Consider the following 18,095-nt stretch of genomic DNA (forward strand, 5'->3'; position numbering starts at 1 on the left):
TTTTCTGGTGATATTGGATCCGGTGACATCAGATGCGAAGAATCATGTTTGATTTCATCTGGTCGTCCAGTATACAGTCTGATCGGTCACAATTTTCAGTGCACACCTCCATTTGATGGTTTCATGATTCGATGAATCGGTAAAATCAGAAAGGTGTGAGCTGGGCTTACGTCGCAGAAATCTTCTTTCTCCATCGATGTTTTTGTGGCATTTTTACAATGAAAAATGGGACCAGATTACACTACATACATGTAGTACAGTAGGCCATGGTTTTTCAACGAGTGCCGTAAGTGCAGTACTGTCTGTACATCCCGACTGATTCATGCCAATTGCCAGAGTATTAAAATAGACACGCTCATTTATATAAAGGCCAGACGGTATGCTGGAGCTGTGTCGTGTGCTTTTTCATATGCTAGCAATTTCAGTGCAAGATTTGGTGATGCAACGACCTGAAACAAGCTGAAAATACGTGTCAGTAACAGAAACTTTCTGTTCTAAGACTGACTTAAAAAAAAAAAAATTAAAAAAACATTAGAAACATTCCTTGTCTTATCTCAATAATTTTGACTCGCCAGGCAGGCTACTTGAGATAATGCTTTTGACTCGCCGGCCGCTGTTTTTACTCACATTTGGCTAGCAGCTACCGCTAAGGTCGCACCCTGCCAAAAATGTGAAAATTGTGAGACGTCATCATAACGTCATCAAAAATGCATTTTTTAAAAACACATATAAGGGTAGGTCCGATCTTCAGGAAACTTGGTGGTAAGGTACACAATGTTAATAGTTTTCAAAATGACGTCAAAATGACATCATCAACTGATTTTTAATTAATAAAACTTCTATATTTTTAGGCTAAATACTAGCAAAATTTGACCGTAAATGCATTTTGTACACACAATTATCATTTACCTGACTGCCCATGGCCGAAAAATAAGCATAAAGTCATAAAATCATAATTATTTTGGTTTTTTTGGGGGGGGGTGGTTACTATAGAAAAAAGCAATATCTTCATTCTTCAGGGAAAATTACAAAGGATTGCAAGTCATACTTTTTTCGCGAGTGAACTCATTAATTCTGAATCCCAGATTGTTTTTTTTTCTTTCAGCTTTCCATTGACTGCACTATTGTCGGGTTCTCACCGTTTCACAGGACTTGGCATTTATGCTGGTGCGTATACAAACATATTAGGCATGAATTGTGCATCATTAGCATGTAAATCATTAAGTATAATCTGATTGATAGCAAGAAAACTGAAACAATGAGTATTTATTTCAATGTCAGTTTTCTGGTGCTTCATGCATAGTCGGGTGTCTTAGGGATATTTTGGTTCAGATTCTTCCAAAAGCACCAAATTCGGCACAGATGTCGCCCATACCATACTATTTCGATTTTTGACGGGCGCCAAGACGGGCGCCACACGGGGCCGCCATATTGGCAAAATCCAATATGGCCGCCAACCGGGTCAGAGATCAATTAAACTAAATGAGCTAGAATCATAAATAATACCACTTTTCAGGTATTTTCGGGGTCGAGCAATCTGAATCTGATGTTATTTTAACGATTTAAGGCAAGACAGACGCCCAAGGGACCGCCATATTGGCAAAATCCAAAATGGCCGCCATATCACAGATAAACAAATAACGAGCAAAAATCTTCAATAATACCACCTTGAGCAATCTGAATCTGATGTCATTTTAATGATTTGAGGCAAGACAGATGCCCTAGGGGCCGCCATATTGGAGAAAAAACAATATGGCCGCCACCATATGACCCCCACGTCGAAATATCTGATTCTGATGTTATTTTAATGATTTGAGGTCAAGTTTACCACTCAGATCATTTGGGTTAAACCTGGTATTTCTGGTGCGTCATTCCATATACAAAAACTCTTTCCTATTAGCTGTACATGTTGGAAAGTTTGACATCTCTACACATACCACAGAAACAATCTTAAATTGGAGCGAGAAAATTGTCCTAAGTTATTGTAAGGATGTGCAGGCGCGTGTGGTGTGTGCCCGCCATGCTGAGGATGGGTGGTGCTACGGTATCAACCAACGGTCGTTTCATTGTCTTCACCGCCTAAGATGTTGATTACAGATAACCAAGGCTCAGGGCAACCTCTCACTTGGTGAGTTCCAGTGATATGTCCAAACCGTAAATATCCATTTCTTGCATGAAACCCTGCAGTGAAGCGGGCTCATCAAGCTTGACCTCTCCGACACATCAACTCAAAAGCTACTTGATTCTTACATGATCCAGCCTCCCCCAAATTGAACTCACGTCTTTGCACCCAGACTTGACAAGCGAAGCTAGGCCATCCCTTGATGTGCAAGTTGACAAGGTCAAGAAAGGATGAGGCTTGGACGGCACATGTACCAGCTTGCTGAAGCAACGCAGGCCTGCAGATGGTGACATATCATCACCAGATTGGGATACAATTGACTCAGTGCCAGCAAAAGAGTCAGCGAAGCCCCTTGCCGAAATGTTCAAGCACGTGAAGGAACTAACGATGCAGGGCACTGAATTCCTCAATCCAGGCCAGCCTGGCGTGTTTGGATCAGTCACTGTATGATATCATCAAGCTGCTCTCAAAAGTCAATACCACCGATTTTTTTAGGAGAAGACAAGTTTGTACCTATGATGGGCGTGCAGCGTGCTGCACATTGAAGACATTCATCAATGTGATAGGGAAGCACCTGCCTCACTCTGGGCATGGAGGATGGGAGGGCCACTGTCCTTTCTAAGGCTGAGGTCCTGACATTCGCTCACAGTCTGAACTCAATGAGCATCACATAAGCCGCACGAGGTACGCCCATTAAGTCTCTCTCACGTCACTTTACCTGGTCCAGGATGCCGCCTACTCAGATCATTGTAAGAATGTAATGGGAGTAGTTCAATATGCGACATACTGAGCATGAAGGATTGAGAGTCACTGCGATCACTTCCGAGATCATTTCAAACTTGTTTTGGAGATTCTCGGCCTATTGGAGCTCTGGTTGGGCTTCAGAAGTGGTGAAAAGTACAGTGACACTAGTCTATAGCATCTACTCCGATCTTGGTCCGACAAAGTCCTTGACACCACCCCTCTTCCAAAGCCTAACATGGTGCGACACGACTTGCTTTGCCATGTCATGCAGAGCAAGGGGTGTGGTGCAGCTGCAGGTGTCAAAGGGGCCAGGCATCGCTTCTTCACTTCTGGAAGCAGCTTGTCGGAAGCATCCCAGCTACCTGCCGTGCTTTTTGAACATATGAAGCAACCGCTACTGCAGGCCACCTCGGTCCAGCATGAAATTCCTGACTTCATGGAGTGAGGCTGGCACAAAGATGGTACCAGTACATGGCAATCACTATGGACCAACTCTCAATGCGCCATTTTCTTGCACTGCGGCTGCCTCATGCAAGGGAAGGTAGAAATGCAACCACACTGGGTTTCTATGCAAGGTCCTCTACAAATTATGGAGAAATGTGCATAATTGGACGGTGGTGATGACCAGTGGAGTAAACATCTCTGGCCGGGCATCATAGAGGGCGGGCCAGAACGTATAGGTGGTAATATCATCAATCACTGGTTCATGTGCATATTGTAAATAAACAGCTCCATTCAAACGCACACAGCGGCATATAGCATTTTGTCACTGCAGATATCATCTCCAAATATTTTAATAAAAATAGTTCAAACAGTAATCTTTATTGAAAAGTCTAATCCCTAATGACCTTTAGGGCAAAATGTGACCTACAATCTTTAATAAAGCAATAGATTCAGATTCTCCAACCCTGAAAACCCCTGTAAAATGGTATTATTAATGCTTCTAGCTCGTTTAGTTTTTAACTGTGACTGACCTCTACAAACTTGGCTGGCAGCCATATTGGATTTTTCCAATATGGCGGCCCCCTGGGGCATCCGTCTTGCATCAAATCATCAAAATAACCTCAGATTCTTTGACACCGAAAACCCCTCCAAAGTTGTATTACTCACGATTCTAGCAACTTTAGTGGCGGCCATTTTGGATTTTGCCAATATGGCGGTCCCTTGGGGCATCTGTCTTGCCTCAAATCGTTAAAATAACATCAGATTCAGATTGCTCGACCCAAAAAATACCTGAAAAGTGGTATTACTTATGATTCTAGCTCGTTTAGTTTGATTGACCTCTGACCCGGTTGGCGGCCATATTGGATTTTGCCAATATGGCGGCCCCGTGGGGCGCCTGTCTTGGCACCCGTCAAAATCGAAATAGTATGGTATGGACGACATCTGTGCCGAATTTGGTGCTTTGGGAAGAATCTGAACCAAACAGCCCCTATAACGCCCTAACATCCCGCATCCCAATCTGTATGAATAATTAATAGCACACATACCTGTACAGATTTGTATGAACACTGTGTTACATTGTATGTATTTCCCAGAAATGTATGTCTTTGTTATAATTGACCTATCCCTGTTGGCTAGTTAGCAACACCCCTTAGACAACTTGGAACACGAGCTGCACGTGCACTCGTGTGTGCGATGCGCGATACGCGCTACTAGTATCGTACAACGTTGCGCATTACACACACGCACTCAAAGCGTTTGCTGCACATATACTTAGTTGTGAGAGAACTTTTCTCACCGTGTGCAGGTCATGCAGGATGTAAAAACAGCACGTACTGTCGTATCTTCCATGTCAGGTTACGTTAAGACAGAAGAGGAGAGGATAATTATTTTCTAAAGAAAAGTATGTACATGAAGTTAAGCTTCAGCGTAAAAGCATTGAAGGAGATGTAGAAGTATCTGCCAAAGTCTTCAGATCACAGAGAAAATCGGAAGCACCTCAAGTCATAAGAATTGTAGTAGACGTTTCAAGGAAAATGATTTCAGAAACTGTATGTTTTTGCAAAGCCGGGTATGTAGCATGCGTTAATGTCATTATGAGTAGGCTTACCAATAGTCAGTGGAAACTTCTTATCTTGGGTCTGGGATCGGGACCAACAAATAACTCGCATTGTAGTCAACCCAGGGTGGGGCCAGTTGTCTGCTACAGTGTCACCCACCAGACGAGGGGCCATAATGACATGCCTTTACCACGTCCACGGCGCTGTAGTATATTTTAATGGGATTCATCAGCCTGTATATACCACCACGCTTCTGCTTGTTCTTATATTTACATGATACCAAAGCGGGCTAACATTGTAAAATGGAATGCCTTTTGGGGGGGGGAGGGGGCTTTTTTATGAAGGAATACGTATGAATGGATTATGATCACATAAGGGCAATTCCACGGTAACGGAAGGACGTTTACACTCATTAAACAAAATTTCAAATGTGTGTATCACAGACACTGTTCATAGTTACAGCAAACAAATGTCACAATTGTATTGCTATAATGCTACTTTCATTTTCCACACTTTTGGGGGGCATGAATGCCTCCCGTTTATGAATTATGAATATTAATGAGGTCGGTAACGGAAGGACGGTAAAACGGACAAGGCTTTTCCAACTTACTCGCGTTTTGCAAAAACTCTGTGAATTTTATGGGGCAATTATATTTTAAAGGTAGGAAATGGAATCCCTGAAGCTTTATCTATGCTATACCGCCTTTCATTTGACTTTAAGTGTTTCGGTAATATAATTACAACGTTTTAAGCAGATTATGATTTGGTAACGGAAGGACGGTAACGGAAGGACAAAAGGTTTACTCAATTATAGCATGAACAAAATGTGAATTTACAAAAAATTATACAAGTGAAACAAATTGCTTAAATGTGTAACTGAATGTGAAATCAACAATATGCAGACCTGGCATAAATAATTATACCCAAGAAACTATTGAGATAAAGATAGAAGCCTGCTAATTAATGATAACAAAAGAAAAACGAAAACAACCCAAAACACATAATTCACGAACACAGGACTACTACAGAAATGGACTTCAAATCCATCACCTCAATCCTTAAAAGTTTAAATACACAGTATTTGAACTCTTGAGTATATTGGTTACATGTTCACCAACAACTTTTAATAATAATACCGGTAGGTTCAAAGGTTTACCTAAAGGGTGGGGGGGGGGGGGGGGCGACCAGCCTACATGTACATTTAAGGTAAAAACATCTACCGGTAGAACTGATGGCTTCAGTTAGGTGTTGCTTTTAATTGAACTCTAAAATCAATGTTTGAAATCAAATTACAATGATTTAGAGTAGTAACAATTAATTTATAAACATCCAAACTGAAGTTGTTAACTTGGGCATAATTTGTCAAAGACTGCACCTCACATGTCTTACACATGTAAATTGAATGAAAGTGCCCCAAAGTACCGGTACTTTCTGCCATCTCATTTTTGACTTAATTTGCTTCTGGAATGGCTTCACAGAATTCGTATCTTTCTCTATTGTCCATGAATGCTGATGGCAGCAACTTTATGATTTGATTTTCTGCAACAACTCCATACATGTACAAGTACTGGTACATCGGCATATATGTACATGTACATTGTACATGTTGTACATGCCTGTGCCTTCCTTTGTAATAAACACCTTGCCCTGCTTATCCTGCTTTTGTGAAGGTGGGTCACATGAATGTCCTTTCAATGCTCATTATACATGCATGTATTTGCAGTGACTTTCATTTTTCAAACATGAGCGCAAATGTCGTAACATTTGATAAAAATACTATTTGTCCTTCCGTTACCGTCCTTCCGTTACCAATTTGGTAACGGAAGGACGTGATTTAATTAATTGTAATTAAAAAACGAGAAGTACAGCAGTGTCAGTTATAATGCCATATTGAAGGCCTACCTAAACTTGCTTTGCACAATAACTTTCAATGCATTCCTACTGCAAGTTTTAAAAATAAATTAAAAATATGTATTTTTTCGGTAACGGAAGGACATTTTCGAAGGCTGAAATATTAGAAGTCACTGAAGCGAAACAAATTACGCAAAATGTTAAAAACAAGTTTTAGTCGGTTTTTCAAGACCAATACTTTCTCATGACAGAAACTGATGGCATTAGTACATATTTTTGTGTGTCTATTGGTAGAATACTTTCATATCACTATTAATCATATTTTTAGGATTAAAACAGGATTATTACATAATCCTATTTTTTGGTACCGAAATGTATAAAAAATAAAATTCCGACTTCAAATCTTGAAAATATAGACTTTTAGCTTTCATTTGATGCCAAATTTGTTTAAGTCACATGTATTTGAATTTTTTGGTGTCATGTCCACTTTGGTGTGGAATTGCCCATAAATAAAATAAAATAAAATACAAAATGTACACGTTTCTGCAATTATTTTCGCAGCGCTAAGTAGGGTCAACACAATGTTGGAGCAAAGGGGGAACAAAAATGGTACAGTTTTCTAAAAGATGGTAACCCTTCAATTTGTAAGGGTGCAAAGTACCATGCGATGTGGTGGAATATAGGGGGCTTTCCTAATGGTACATGTAAGTCACTAAAGTGACCATTTAAATTTCAGGGTTGCTGGTATGTGTGCCCATGTCATGGCAGTATTGATGACAGTTGAAGAGTGGTTAATGTTTGGTAAATGTTTTTTTTTTTATTCTGGTTTATTATTAAAAACAAAATATATTGCACATACATCATAAATGCTGATAATTACAATATTTACAAAAAAGAGCTAAAAGTTCATACAATTACAGTTACAGTTAAATTTAAAAGGGAAAAACTAACAAACAGACATGATTCAAAGCATGAAATTCACACACCAAAATTTAAGATTTACATTCCATACAAAAGATGATTTTAAAAGATAATACAAACAGTTAAAAAGTTTAACACAAGCCATTTAGATCACCTACACAATCCTTACCCCCCCCAAAAAAAACCCAACATCAAACGTACAAACAAACCCAACAAACAACTAAACAAAAGACATGATATACAAGGAATACAATTCACACACACCAAAGTTTACGTTCCATATAGATACAAATAGTTTAAAAAGAGAAATTGATAAAATACGAACAAGCAAGCAACTAACAAACAAGCATTACCATAACCCAACAAATGCACAAATAGTAAAAACGGACTGCAGTGGCAAGCTAAATAACAAACCCAGAGTAGGCCCCCCCCCCCTTCATATTCGCAGGCAGGGCAAAACCATAATATAAATCACTGAAAATATTTTAAAATACATGTACTGTGTACATGTACATGTACATGTACTACCTGTACATACCCAAATAAAATCACTAGTTGATACTATTGAATATGCTAACTAATGATGGAATGGTGGACTTGTTGTATCTAACGGACCTACACTTAGGAACCTGCATGCCAGTGATGGTGGATGATCTAAGCTCTCTGCTACACACACTTTCCCCAAGCGGTGGCAGCATGCCTCTAAATCATGATTATACGCGTTTATGGCTTCGCCGAATTGATAACGTACTACTAACAGAAATATCTAAAACTTGAAGGAAAAAAAATCTTTGGAAATGACCTTCTTTTATTGTTTTCTTCAAAATGACAACATCCTCGAAAGAATATTTTAACAGGGAGTTTAGTGCCATTATTATCTTCAAACCAAGTATGCTTTTCAACAATAATCTTGTAAGTTACTTTTTGGATTGCTACAAATGATCTACTGTACCTTTAAATATGAGCTGAATATTATGCAATGAATTGACCAGCAGGGATTGCCTATCCTTTGATTACAGGGCTTGCTGCCTTTGGAGTGAGCGTGAACCTACTCCCTGGTGATTTGGCATCCAATCTGGCTCTTGTCAAGTCACTTTCATATGGTCCTGCACTTATCTTCTTGACCAAGTTATATGTTACCTGGCCATTCTGCTATCATTACATAAATGGAATACGACATATGGTGAGTTCATGCTTGCACATTACATGTTCCCATATAGCACTTGGATGTGAAATGTGGCTGAAATGTTGTTTACAGGAAAAGAAGTATTGCATTGGCTTTAATACATGTATGTAGGGAATTGTTTTGGATAACTTGTGTACAGCAGATACCTTTTTGTTATATGGGATTGATTAGCACCTTGGATAGTTGATAGCTTCTGATTGGTCGAGACTCGGTCATGTGGGTATGTATTAACCAGGGGTGTGAAATCTCAGCTTTAAAGCTTATTTCAGCTTTTTTGTTTTGGATTTCAGCTTTTTTCCCTCACTTGCTGTGTACAAAAGTATAGGAGATTTCCAAAGTTCAGCTTTTTTTACACCTTTTCCAGCTGTTTTCAGCTATTTTTATCAGTGGTCGCTCACACCCCTGATTAACATGTGTTATAAATACCGGCTTCAAGAACAAGCGAATAAATGGCCCCTGAACCAGCGTTGACCCAGCATCATGCTAGCCAATGACATTGGCCAAATATACAACAGTCCTACGGTAGCTTGTAGTTGATACAGCCAACCATGATCACGTGAAGACTTACGCGTGCGTACGCGCCTGCGCGTAAAAGTCTTCATTTGACATGTTTGTGCTGAGGATGTTTACGACGAAAGTGTGGATCTGCAATTTATTTCTGTAAACACGTCACCCACGGACATATTAACTTTGACTAAACCGAGCACATCTTTGTAATTCTGGACGCAAGGAATATGTAAACGAAATTTCACCTTCCTCCGTCGGGTAAAAATATTAAAAACAAATTTGTACATTTTTTTTTTGGCTATGGCAGCAGAAGTTCATACCCTAGGTGTCAGTTGAAGTGCAATAAAGACATCGTCCAACCTTGGCTAAGGTGACGATAACAATGCATGAGCTAATGTATGGCCCCGAACATGAACACAAAATGCCTGGAAATATCGCCAAAAGAAAAGTCACCAATTCGGAGCATTTTGATTGTTTATTTCGTGTATTTTTTAATGGGATAACAGTGTGATGACCTGGTCTTCACTGCGTGGTAATGACTGGGTTGGGGGATGGTCGCTGTTAATGGACCTCTCCGAAATAAGCGGCCATCTCCCAATCCAGTCATTATCATGCAGTGAAGACTGGGTTATCACACTGTTTATTGCCTAAATGATAGAGTGGTGGAACAATTTCAAATGTGTGATTTAAAACTGGGTAGGGGCCTGGCCACCGATAACGGTCTGAGCCAGAGGCAAGGGCTATTAAAAACTGCTCCACCACACTATTACTCCCATTCATAAATACCTTGTTGATAAAAAAAATCACAAAAGTAGAAAAATTGATAAATTCTGACAGTGCTATGTTTAGTTCAACAATTTTTCGCGAACAGAGTGTGTGATTGCTGTTCCTACTATGTATAGTCGGACTCCCTGTTATCGCGGCATCCCTATTATGGGAAATTTCTCTTTTTTCGTTGCCAATACTCCTTCAAGTGGTGATTTTTATCCAGTTCACTAGTCATTAAGGACGTTTTGCCAAGTTGTATAAAAAGGACAATCAAAAAATGTTGTGTCTTTCGGGACTCTAAACGATTTTTAAAAAATATTACGTTTCCAAAACTTGCAAATTTTCCCTCACAGTGTCTGCTAAAAGGTGCCGTTTATATTTTAACATTAATCTTTAATTTTGCTCTGTCTATAAAAGTTCCATTACTGGGTTCCCATTCTTAAGCTGCAAATGTAAAATGAAGTCGAACGACCATATTTGCACCGCGAAATCGTAGAAACATTTACTGGATCAAAATAAACACTTGCGCATTAACAAAAATAAAAAGGCACACCGTTTAAAGTGAACGGCACCCCAATCATCAATCAATAGACTTGCCTCAGTGATTTGTGTTTTCCTTTTGGGGGAAGGGCAGGGTCTTAAGAAATCATCCTGCAGACATATAGTCTTTAATCAACTTGAACGTTACAGGGAAAACATCAGACTTTATTCAGGGAATGTTTTTGTCAAATATTAACTATGAATAAAAAAGTTGAGGTCATTATAAAAACCACTTCTCGCATATTGCGATGCCTGTGGAAATAGACATGCTCAGAGTGTGCGAATGGAGGTGGTCCATTCGCACACTCAGAGGATGTCTGTTTCCACAGGCATCGTACCGTACACGGAATATACCACTCCATTCGCACACTCCGAGCATGTCTATTTCCACAGGCATCGTACATGGAATAAACCACACCACCATTGGATTTTTTATGTCAGAATTATGTGTTAAACACTTCTCAGTGGTGTTTAAACAGTGGTTGAAAACCACGCACATGATAGGCAACCAATAGGAATAGGTACACCGCCTCAGGTATTTATTTTTGGGATTATTAGGTGTTGGGCCATGAGCCCAACACCTATTGTTTTTCTACAAATTTACTATTATTCTCTTCAGCAATTTCAGTAAATTCTTTTCCAGAACTGTTTGTCAAAATGAAAATGTATTGGCTTTGATCACGAGGAACTTTTGGTTGTTTACAACAGTTATGTCAGACCTATGGTCGAGTACGCAGATGTGATATGGCATTCTAGTTTAACAAAAAGGCAAACCGATGACCTTCAAAGGATACAGAAAAGAGCTTGTAGGACCATCATGGGGAATCAGTACACTTCATACTTGGATGCGCTCAACCTACATGTATGTAGCTTGGATGCACTAGAAAGCAAAAGAGTAGGACACTGCTTAAAATTTGCTAAAGCACTTGGTACTAATTCAAGAACAACTCACTTTCTCCCCCCCACGAGGCTAGCAAGTCATGGTAGGAACCTAAGGAACAGTAACCACATTACTCAACTCCCTATTAGAACCAAGCGCTTCCAACAAAGTCCCATCCTTTACTTCATTAACATTTTAAATGCCGGCTCTGTGTGTTTTTATTGTGCGCAATATTTTTTAGGGGGGCCTGCATGTTGTCCCTCCTTCTTGAATAGTTCTGTCTCCCTGGTTATGTGGTGTTTGTTTATGCACAATTTTAATGTATTGCCTGCCTAGTATTTTGCTCATTTTTTTTTGTATTCAGCAAGTTTCAATCGCTTTTAGAATTAATTGTTTATAATGTCATTGTCTTTTGGAATTTGGCCCTCCGGGCCACGATCTGAGACAAATAAAAGAAATGAAATGAAATAAAATGAAATGAAATGAACTTCCATTGTCAATACCTGAGTGCAAAACCCACTGAAGTTGTGCTTTTCACCCCTCAGCCGAGAGACTCGAGGGGTATTGTCATCGCCTAGGCCATTCGTCCGGGCGGCTGTCCGTCCGTCGGGCCGGGCAGCTTAGTTTCCGGATGATAACTTGAGTTAGAAATGTCGTTTGGGATTGTAACTTCGGTAGGGGGTAGCCCTTGGGAGTAGGCAAGTTGGGATTGGTTTTGGGGTCAAAAGGTAAAAGGTAAAGGTCACCGTGGAAAGTTAAAGGTAAATGGTTTCCGGATGATAACTTGAGTTAAAAATGAGATTTTGGTGTCTAACTTTGGTAGGGGGTTGCCCTTGGGAGTAGGCAAGTTGGGATTGGTTTGGGGGTCAAAAGGTCAAAGGTAAAGGTCACCGTGTTGAGTTAAACGTAAATGGTTTCCGGATGATAACTTAAGTTGTAAATGATATGTTGGTGTCTAACTTAGGTAGGGGTTGCCCTTGGGTACAGGCAAGTTGGGATTGGTTTGGGGGTCAAAGGTCAAGGGCACCGTGATGAGTTAATGGTTTCTGCATGATTACTTTAGTTACACATGATATTTGAGTTTGGAATGTCGGTTTGCCCTTTCGACAAACTCCAGCTGAGGGGTTTCAACAGCAACGCTGTTATTTGTAATTGCGTCATAATGAAGTCATTGTGGGTCACTTGAAAGATTAATAAATTTAATCTTTGAAAATCAATAAGAAATCCCCCCGTGAGAGACTGGAACTTGAATTTTTGTTGATGATATGATAGTACATGATCTTGTGCGCGTGAAATCACGTGACCCACCCTTCCGGTCGAAAACGGAAGTACCTAATAATTGTGATACTTAGATGTAATAGATGTGAACTTACTTTAAACAATGTTAGTGTCTGCCTAGGTTGAACTTTCCAAAAATATTGTCGGTGACGTCATGAAATGTTAGAGCGCTCTCTAGCAGCAGGAACAAAATGTAGAAAAAGCATTTTCAGTAGATGTGTGTGGCGAAGTTTGCGGTAATCAGTTCAAAATTAATGTGTATAATGACCTTCATGCATACAAGACCCGTGCGCGAAAAAAAAATTGATGACTTCATCAGACCGGAAGTTATAATGACAAGACCTTTTATTTTTTTAAAAAGTGCTAAAAAATCAACCGCAACAGATAGGTATAATCAAGACGTCGCTACAAATAGCACAGCTAACGTAGCTTTTGAGTTTTTTGGTAATGACGTCACGATGACATCATCAGGTATATTACAAGCAATCAAAGATTTCTAGATTTGATCTTTGAAAATCAATATATAAGCAACTGTTAGGGATTCGATTTTGTTATTTATGGCAATCGATACAATATTGCATGGTTAATTTTCGGTATTAAGAGCAAAATCACATGACCCTTCCTTCCAGTCGAAACCAGAAGTGCCTTATTATTTGCAATTGGCAGAAGATGGGAACTTGCTTTCAATGATGTGAGTGTCTGCCTAGACAGTACTGTACAAAATATTACAGGTGATGTCATCAAATGTCAGAGTGCTCTCTGGCGGCATGTTGAAAAAGTCAAACATGCATTTGGAGTTAATGTGTGTGGCAAAGTTTGCAGTAATCAATTGCCCAACACAGTGTGGTTGTTCCTACAGCCTCAAGTTGTTGTTGTTTCTCGTTCTATAGTTAAGCGCTTTGAGGAATGTTGATTCATATTGCACCATAGAAATGCTGTTTTATTATTATTATTTATGAATGAAATGTTGACATGGGTATGTTAAATGAGGAAAAGGTCATACATGTATGTCAAGGTTCACATGGAATGAAAATTCAATAAACAAAAGTTTCTGTAATACTTTGAACTTGACCTTTCATCCCCAAGATCAATTGGGGTTGAAAGGTCAAGCTCAAGGTACCGGTATTACCCTTGGGAATGTACATGTATGGCCTATTTGTTTTTCAGTGGCTTCACTTTTATTTTCTGTCATGACTGTTGTTCTATGTTTCCTGTGTGAGGACAATATTTTATTATTCATGAATTAAAAGCCTGAATAATGTGTGAAATTACTTGTTTGATACATTTACAGATTTGGGATACAGGCCGAGGTATGGATTTGAAGTCGATGTACTCAACTGGCTATGCTGTGCTTGGATCATCCATTGTGATTGCATTGGCTATTGCAATGTTGTAGTACACTTATTAATACATTCAACATTCAAGCTTATTGGCGTCAATTTACAGGCCGCCATTAATCTGAGTGTGCGAGATGAGATTTCACAACACTGCCCTTTCTCATGGAATTTAACCAAAGAAAGTCGTCCAGTATAAACAACAGTGGTTTGCATCATGTCAAAGCAATTCCAATGCTGCACTAAACAGGATCTGAAGAATGCGTTTTGTTTCATTAGAGAAAAGGGCCTATTTTAATGAAGGGTTGTGCATTGTTGAAACACGGTACGTGAGTTACTAATCCAAGTGAAGACACATGACACACTTGGCTGAGGATAGTATGAGATGATGCTTACATGTCCATAGTGATGAAGGTTTGCATACCACACACCCAGCCATGTGCTTGAATACATCATGTTGTTTGCATCAGTTTTTCATTTCTTTTTGCTCCTTTCATTATAATGTGCCACATCAGAACTTTCACAGTTGCAGAATGATACATGCACTTTCAAAACTGAACGGAAATGTTAGGATGGGTGCTGGGTTAAACAAAGTGAAATAAGTAATTTCTAAAAACACCCAAAAACTTAATTTTCAGTAATTTTCCAATTTTGGGGGGAAATGGGGGGCATTTTTGTTATTATGAAAATGATTATTTGTTAATTATTTGCTAAGCATTATTTGCTAATTTTTGGAGATAAAAAAAGGAGTAAATTTCAGGTAGTGTTAGGAAACTGGATACAAGAAATTGGATTAATCGTGTAATAACAGGTTTGTTTTCTGTGCTCACTTACTTGTAGGTTGAAAGTATTATTGGTTCTGTATTATGTTACTGAAAAATATACCAGTACCATATTTTAGAAAAATACTATATCTGGACTATTCCTGGCTGTGCAGGAATAGTTATCGCATGTCATGTCCAAAATGAGTGCATCGATTTTCTTGAAAAAAAGAGGAAATTTAAAGGTCATGCATTGTTAATGTATCCATTGTACATTATACAACTGTTGCCTGCTGTGGCAGAGTCCATGATGTTTTGTACACCCTCGGGGGCAAATGGCACCCGAAGCGAATGCCATTTGCCCCTGAGGGTGTACAAAACCCATGAACCCGTCACAGTAGGCAACAATTGCTTTGTTATACCACGGTAATAGATTACTAACGACTGAAACTGTGGGTCTCTTCCTGTTGCGGTACATACTTTTCGCACAGAATTTTCTGTAATTCTTCGTGTTGATGCTGTCCTGTTCAAAAATCAAATTTCTGATCTCGTCTCTGGAACAAGAGAGAAACCTCTTCTTTGGAGGCGAAATTTGCACAGTAAATGAGAAAAGCAGACGAACTGTGACGAATGATGTACACAACAATGGCGGTCGTAGCAGAAATATTGCTTCACTTTTCCCAATGGTACTAGACTGTTTCCTGCCCTCCCCCCTTAAAATATGGGGACCGGTAGCTGGTTCCCATTTAAAGCCATTGATTTGATCACCTTTGCGTGCATGCATCATGGTTGTTTATTTTTGAATCGCTGCTTAGCTTTGTGTATGGACGGTGATTGAACACATGATTGTCCAAAAAAAAAGCGTCACTCTTGCCTCACCACAAAAAGTACGCAAAATTGTCAGTGTCTCCATGAGGGCAACTTTCAGGCATTTTAACTGCATAGGTTTTTAATACTGCACAGTAATTTCCCTCTCTGTATTGTAATTTGCAAGAGACACTTTCAAATTCAGCAAAAATCAAAGCAGCACAGCCTATTGCCATTTTGCAATAGGCTGGTTGCGCGCAACCATTACCATTGTTATTGTGAATTCACGAGGCGGGATTCAGACCCATGCACGTCATGCATATAATGTGCATACATCAGGAGGAATGCCGCCAGATGTAGTCAGGTTCACTCCTAGCTACCTGTCCCCATATTTGAAGTCCGATGGACAATGAGGACAGGGAACCAGACTACAGTGGCACATCTCGTAAAACGTACCCGAGGTCACACAACTACAATAATACAACACAATGGAAAAGACATTTTCAACAGCAAGAAAGAAACAGATTATGTACTTGTGGCTGGGAACATCACTCATGTACCATGCGCGCAAGTAGCTGATGAAAGTGGTCAGTCTGAGCACCCTTGATGATTCATGAGTGCTCATTATATGTGAGGTTATACATATATGCACGTATTGTGGAATCGTTGACATACTTTTAAAGGCAGGGTAAATCATTTTTGGTTTTTTTTTTTCATTTGAGGCAACAAAAGTGCTAAAAATCTAAAGACAGTGCTTAACAACTAACCTGATGAAGTTTTAGCTAAGTGAATGCTGTACATTCTGAGAAAACAATATTCTAAGATCTCTGTTTCCATTCAAAAGTTGCAGTGTCATGTTTTGAATTGCGCCCGAAATCAGCATCCAGGACATTTTCCCATTCAACCGATAGCAGCTACACGATGTCACACACGGAATTGACAAGTGACGGGCATACTACACAGATTTGCCGAATTACAAACCAACTGCTGACGGAAATTCCCAAAATTGCATCACTAGAGGCATCTTTGGAAAAGGCCTTCTTTAATGTTTTCTACAAAATGACAGCATGCATACCAGAAAGAGCAATGTCACAGGGAGTTTAATTAGTGCCATCTTTTAGCCATGTAAGCTTTTCAAAGACAAGTTTGACTGCAACTGATCTACTCTACCTTTAATGTGGTGTCATAAATGTTATGGTACAATTTGGAATGTAAGTATTCTCCAAGTGTCATTGCAACAGACATTTATGCTTGAATTTTCCCCTGATTTTGTTTCAGTCAATCTCACGAAGTATTAATTTCAAATGTGAAGAGGTGGTCATTGCAAAAATTCAGGGTGTCTTCTGGTTGTAAATTGGAGGTAGTAAAAATGATTGGTCAAAACCAGAAAGTTTATACTTCCCCCTGAAATTAACCATAGTAAGCCAAATTTACAGGTGAACAGGGTGGTATGTTATAAAGTAATACAAGTCCACTCTCATAATTGGTACATGTATTTGCAATGATATTGTACCTAATGATATGATTAAATTCGTTTGAATGGGGGAGGTTATCATTTAACTTTTGGTGACATTTCATGTTCAAGTAAAAAGTATATATTTCAGTTTCTTTTTGTGTGTTTTACAAAATGTTATTAAAAGTAAAATGCTATGAAAAATATGATAGAAGAATAATTTAAACAATTTAAATATAATTTGATTCTGAAGTCAAAACTTAAAAAAGTTACTTGTTCCTTGTCTGTAATTCCTTTAGATAATTGGCATATTTCTTTGTGCATTGTTTGCATACATACATATGTAAACTACAACATTTAACACTATGAGTGTATGGCTGCCTCAGTTTTGAGAATGTCGTGAGGTACGTTGTTTTCCCAGTCCAATCATCCGGGTTTGCACAGAAACCTTAAAATGAGATTTCATGACATTCCCATGACAATATTGGGGCTGCCCATGACTGAATCATATGCCTTTTTGGCATCTTAGGAGCCTATTTACAATGCTCTGGCCAGTCATCAATATCAATAGTTATTAATGATCACATATATATATTTTGATTGTTGAAAATACAAAAATATCAACAAATGCAATAAGAAACTTCCTAAACATGCCTTTTTCTTACGTAATGAGGGTTTTAGGAGGACAAACAATAGAAAGATTGTCATGACATCTCTCAGAGGACAACTTGGTGCAACCATGGTTACTGGTTCATGTGCACTGCATGCGTGGCCCAGTGAACATTGGAATCGCTGATTCTCCTCTTTGAAGAAAAATGAGCTCAACTGTGCTTGTAACTGGTGTGGTGACAATCTGCTGAAAGACAATGAACCACTTTCAGATACTAATTTGTGAAAATGTTCTACAAAAATAGGACGTAAAATTGCCATCACTCTATCC

At 39.1% G+C, this 18,095-nt stretch overlaps 1 protein-coding gene across 2 annotated transcripts in view; it reads left to right on the top strand.

Annotated features, from left to right (window-relative positions):
- The window catches only part of LOC119722030 (succinate dehydrogenase cytochrome b560 subunit, mitochondrial-like), a 55,321-nt gene extending 37,526 nt beyond the window's left edge, over window positions 1-17,795 (top strand). For both annotated transcript variants that reach the window (XM_038192012.1, XM_038192013.1), the window contains exons 6-8: window positions 1,106-1,167; window positions 8,661-8,824; window positions 14,092-17,795. In XM_038192012.1, the coding sequence (XP_038047940.1) occupies window positions 1,106-1,167; window positions 8,661-8,824; window positions 14,092-14,196 (331 nt within the window). In that variant the 3' untranslated portion in view covers window positions 14,197-17,795. The remainder of the gene's footprint in view (window positions 1-1,105; window positions 1,168-8,660; window positions 8,825-14,091) is intronic.
- The last annotated feature ends 300 nt before the right edge of the window (window positions 17,796-18,095 follow it).

This window comes from Patiria miniata, unplaced genomic scaffold, assembly GCF_015706575.1.
Source record: "Patiria miniata isolate m_02_andy unplaced genomic scaffold, ASM1570657v1 HiC_scaffold_14, whole genome shotgun sequence".
NCBI classification, from domain to species: Eukaryota; Metazoa; Echinodermata; class Asteroidea; order Valvatida; family Asterinidae; genus Patiria; species Patiria miniata.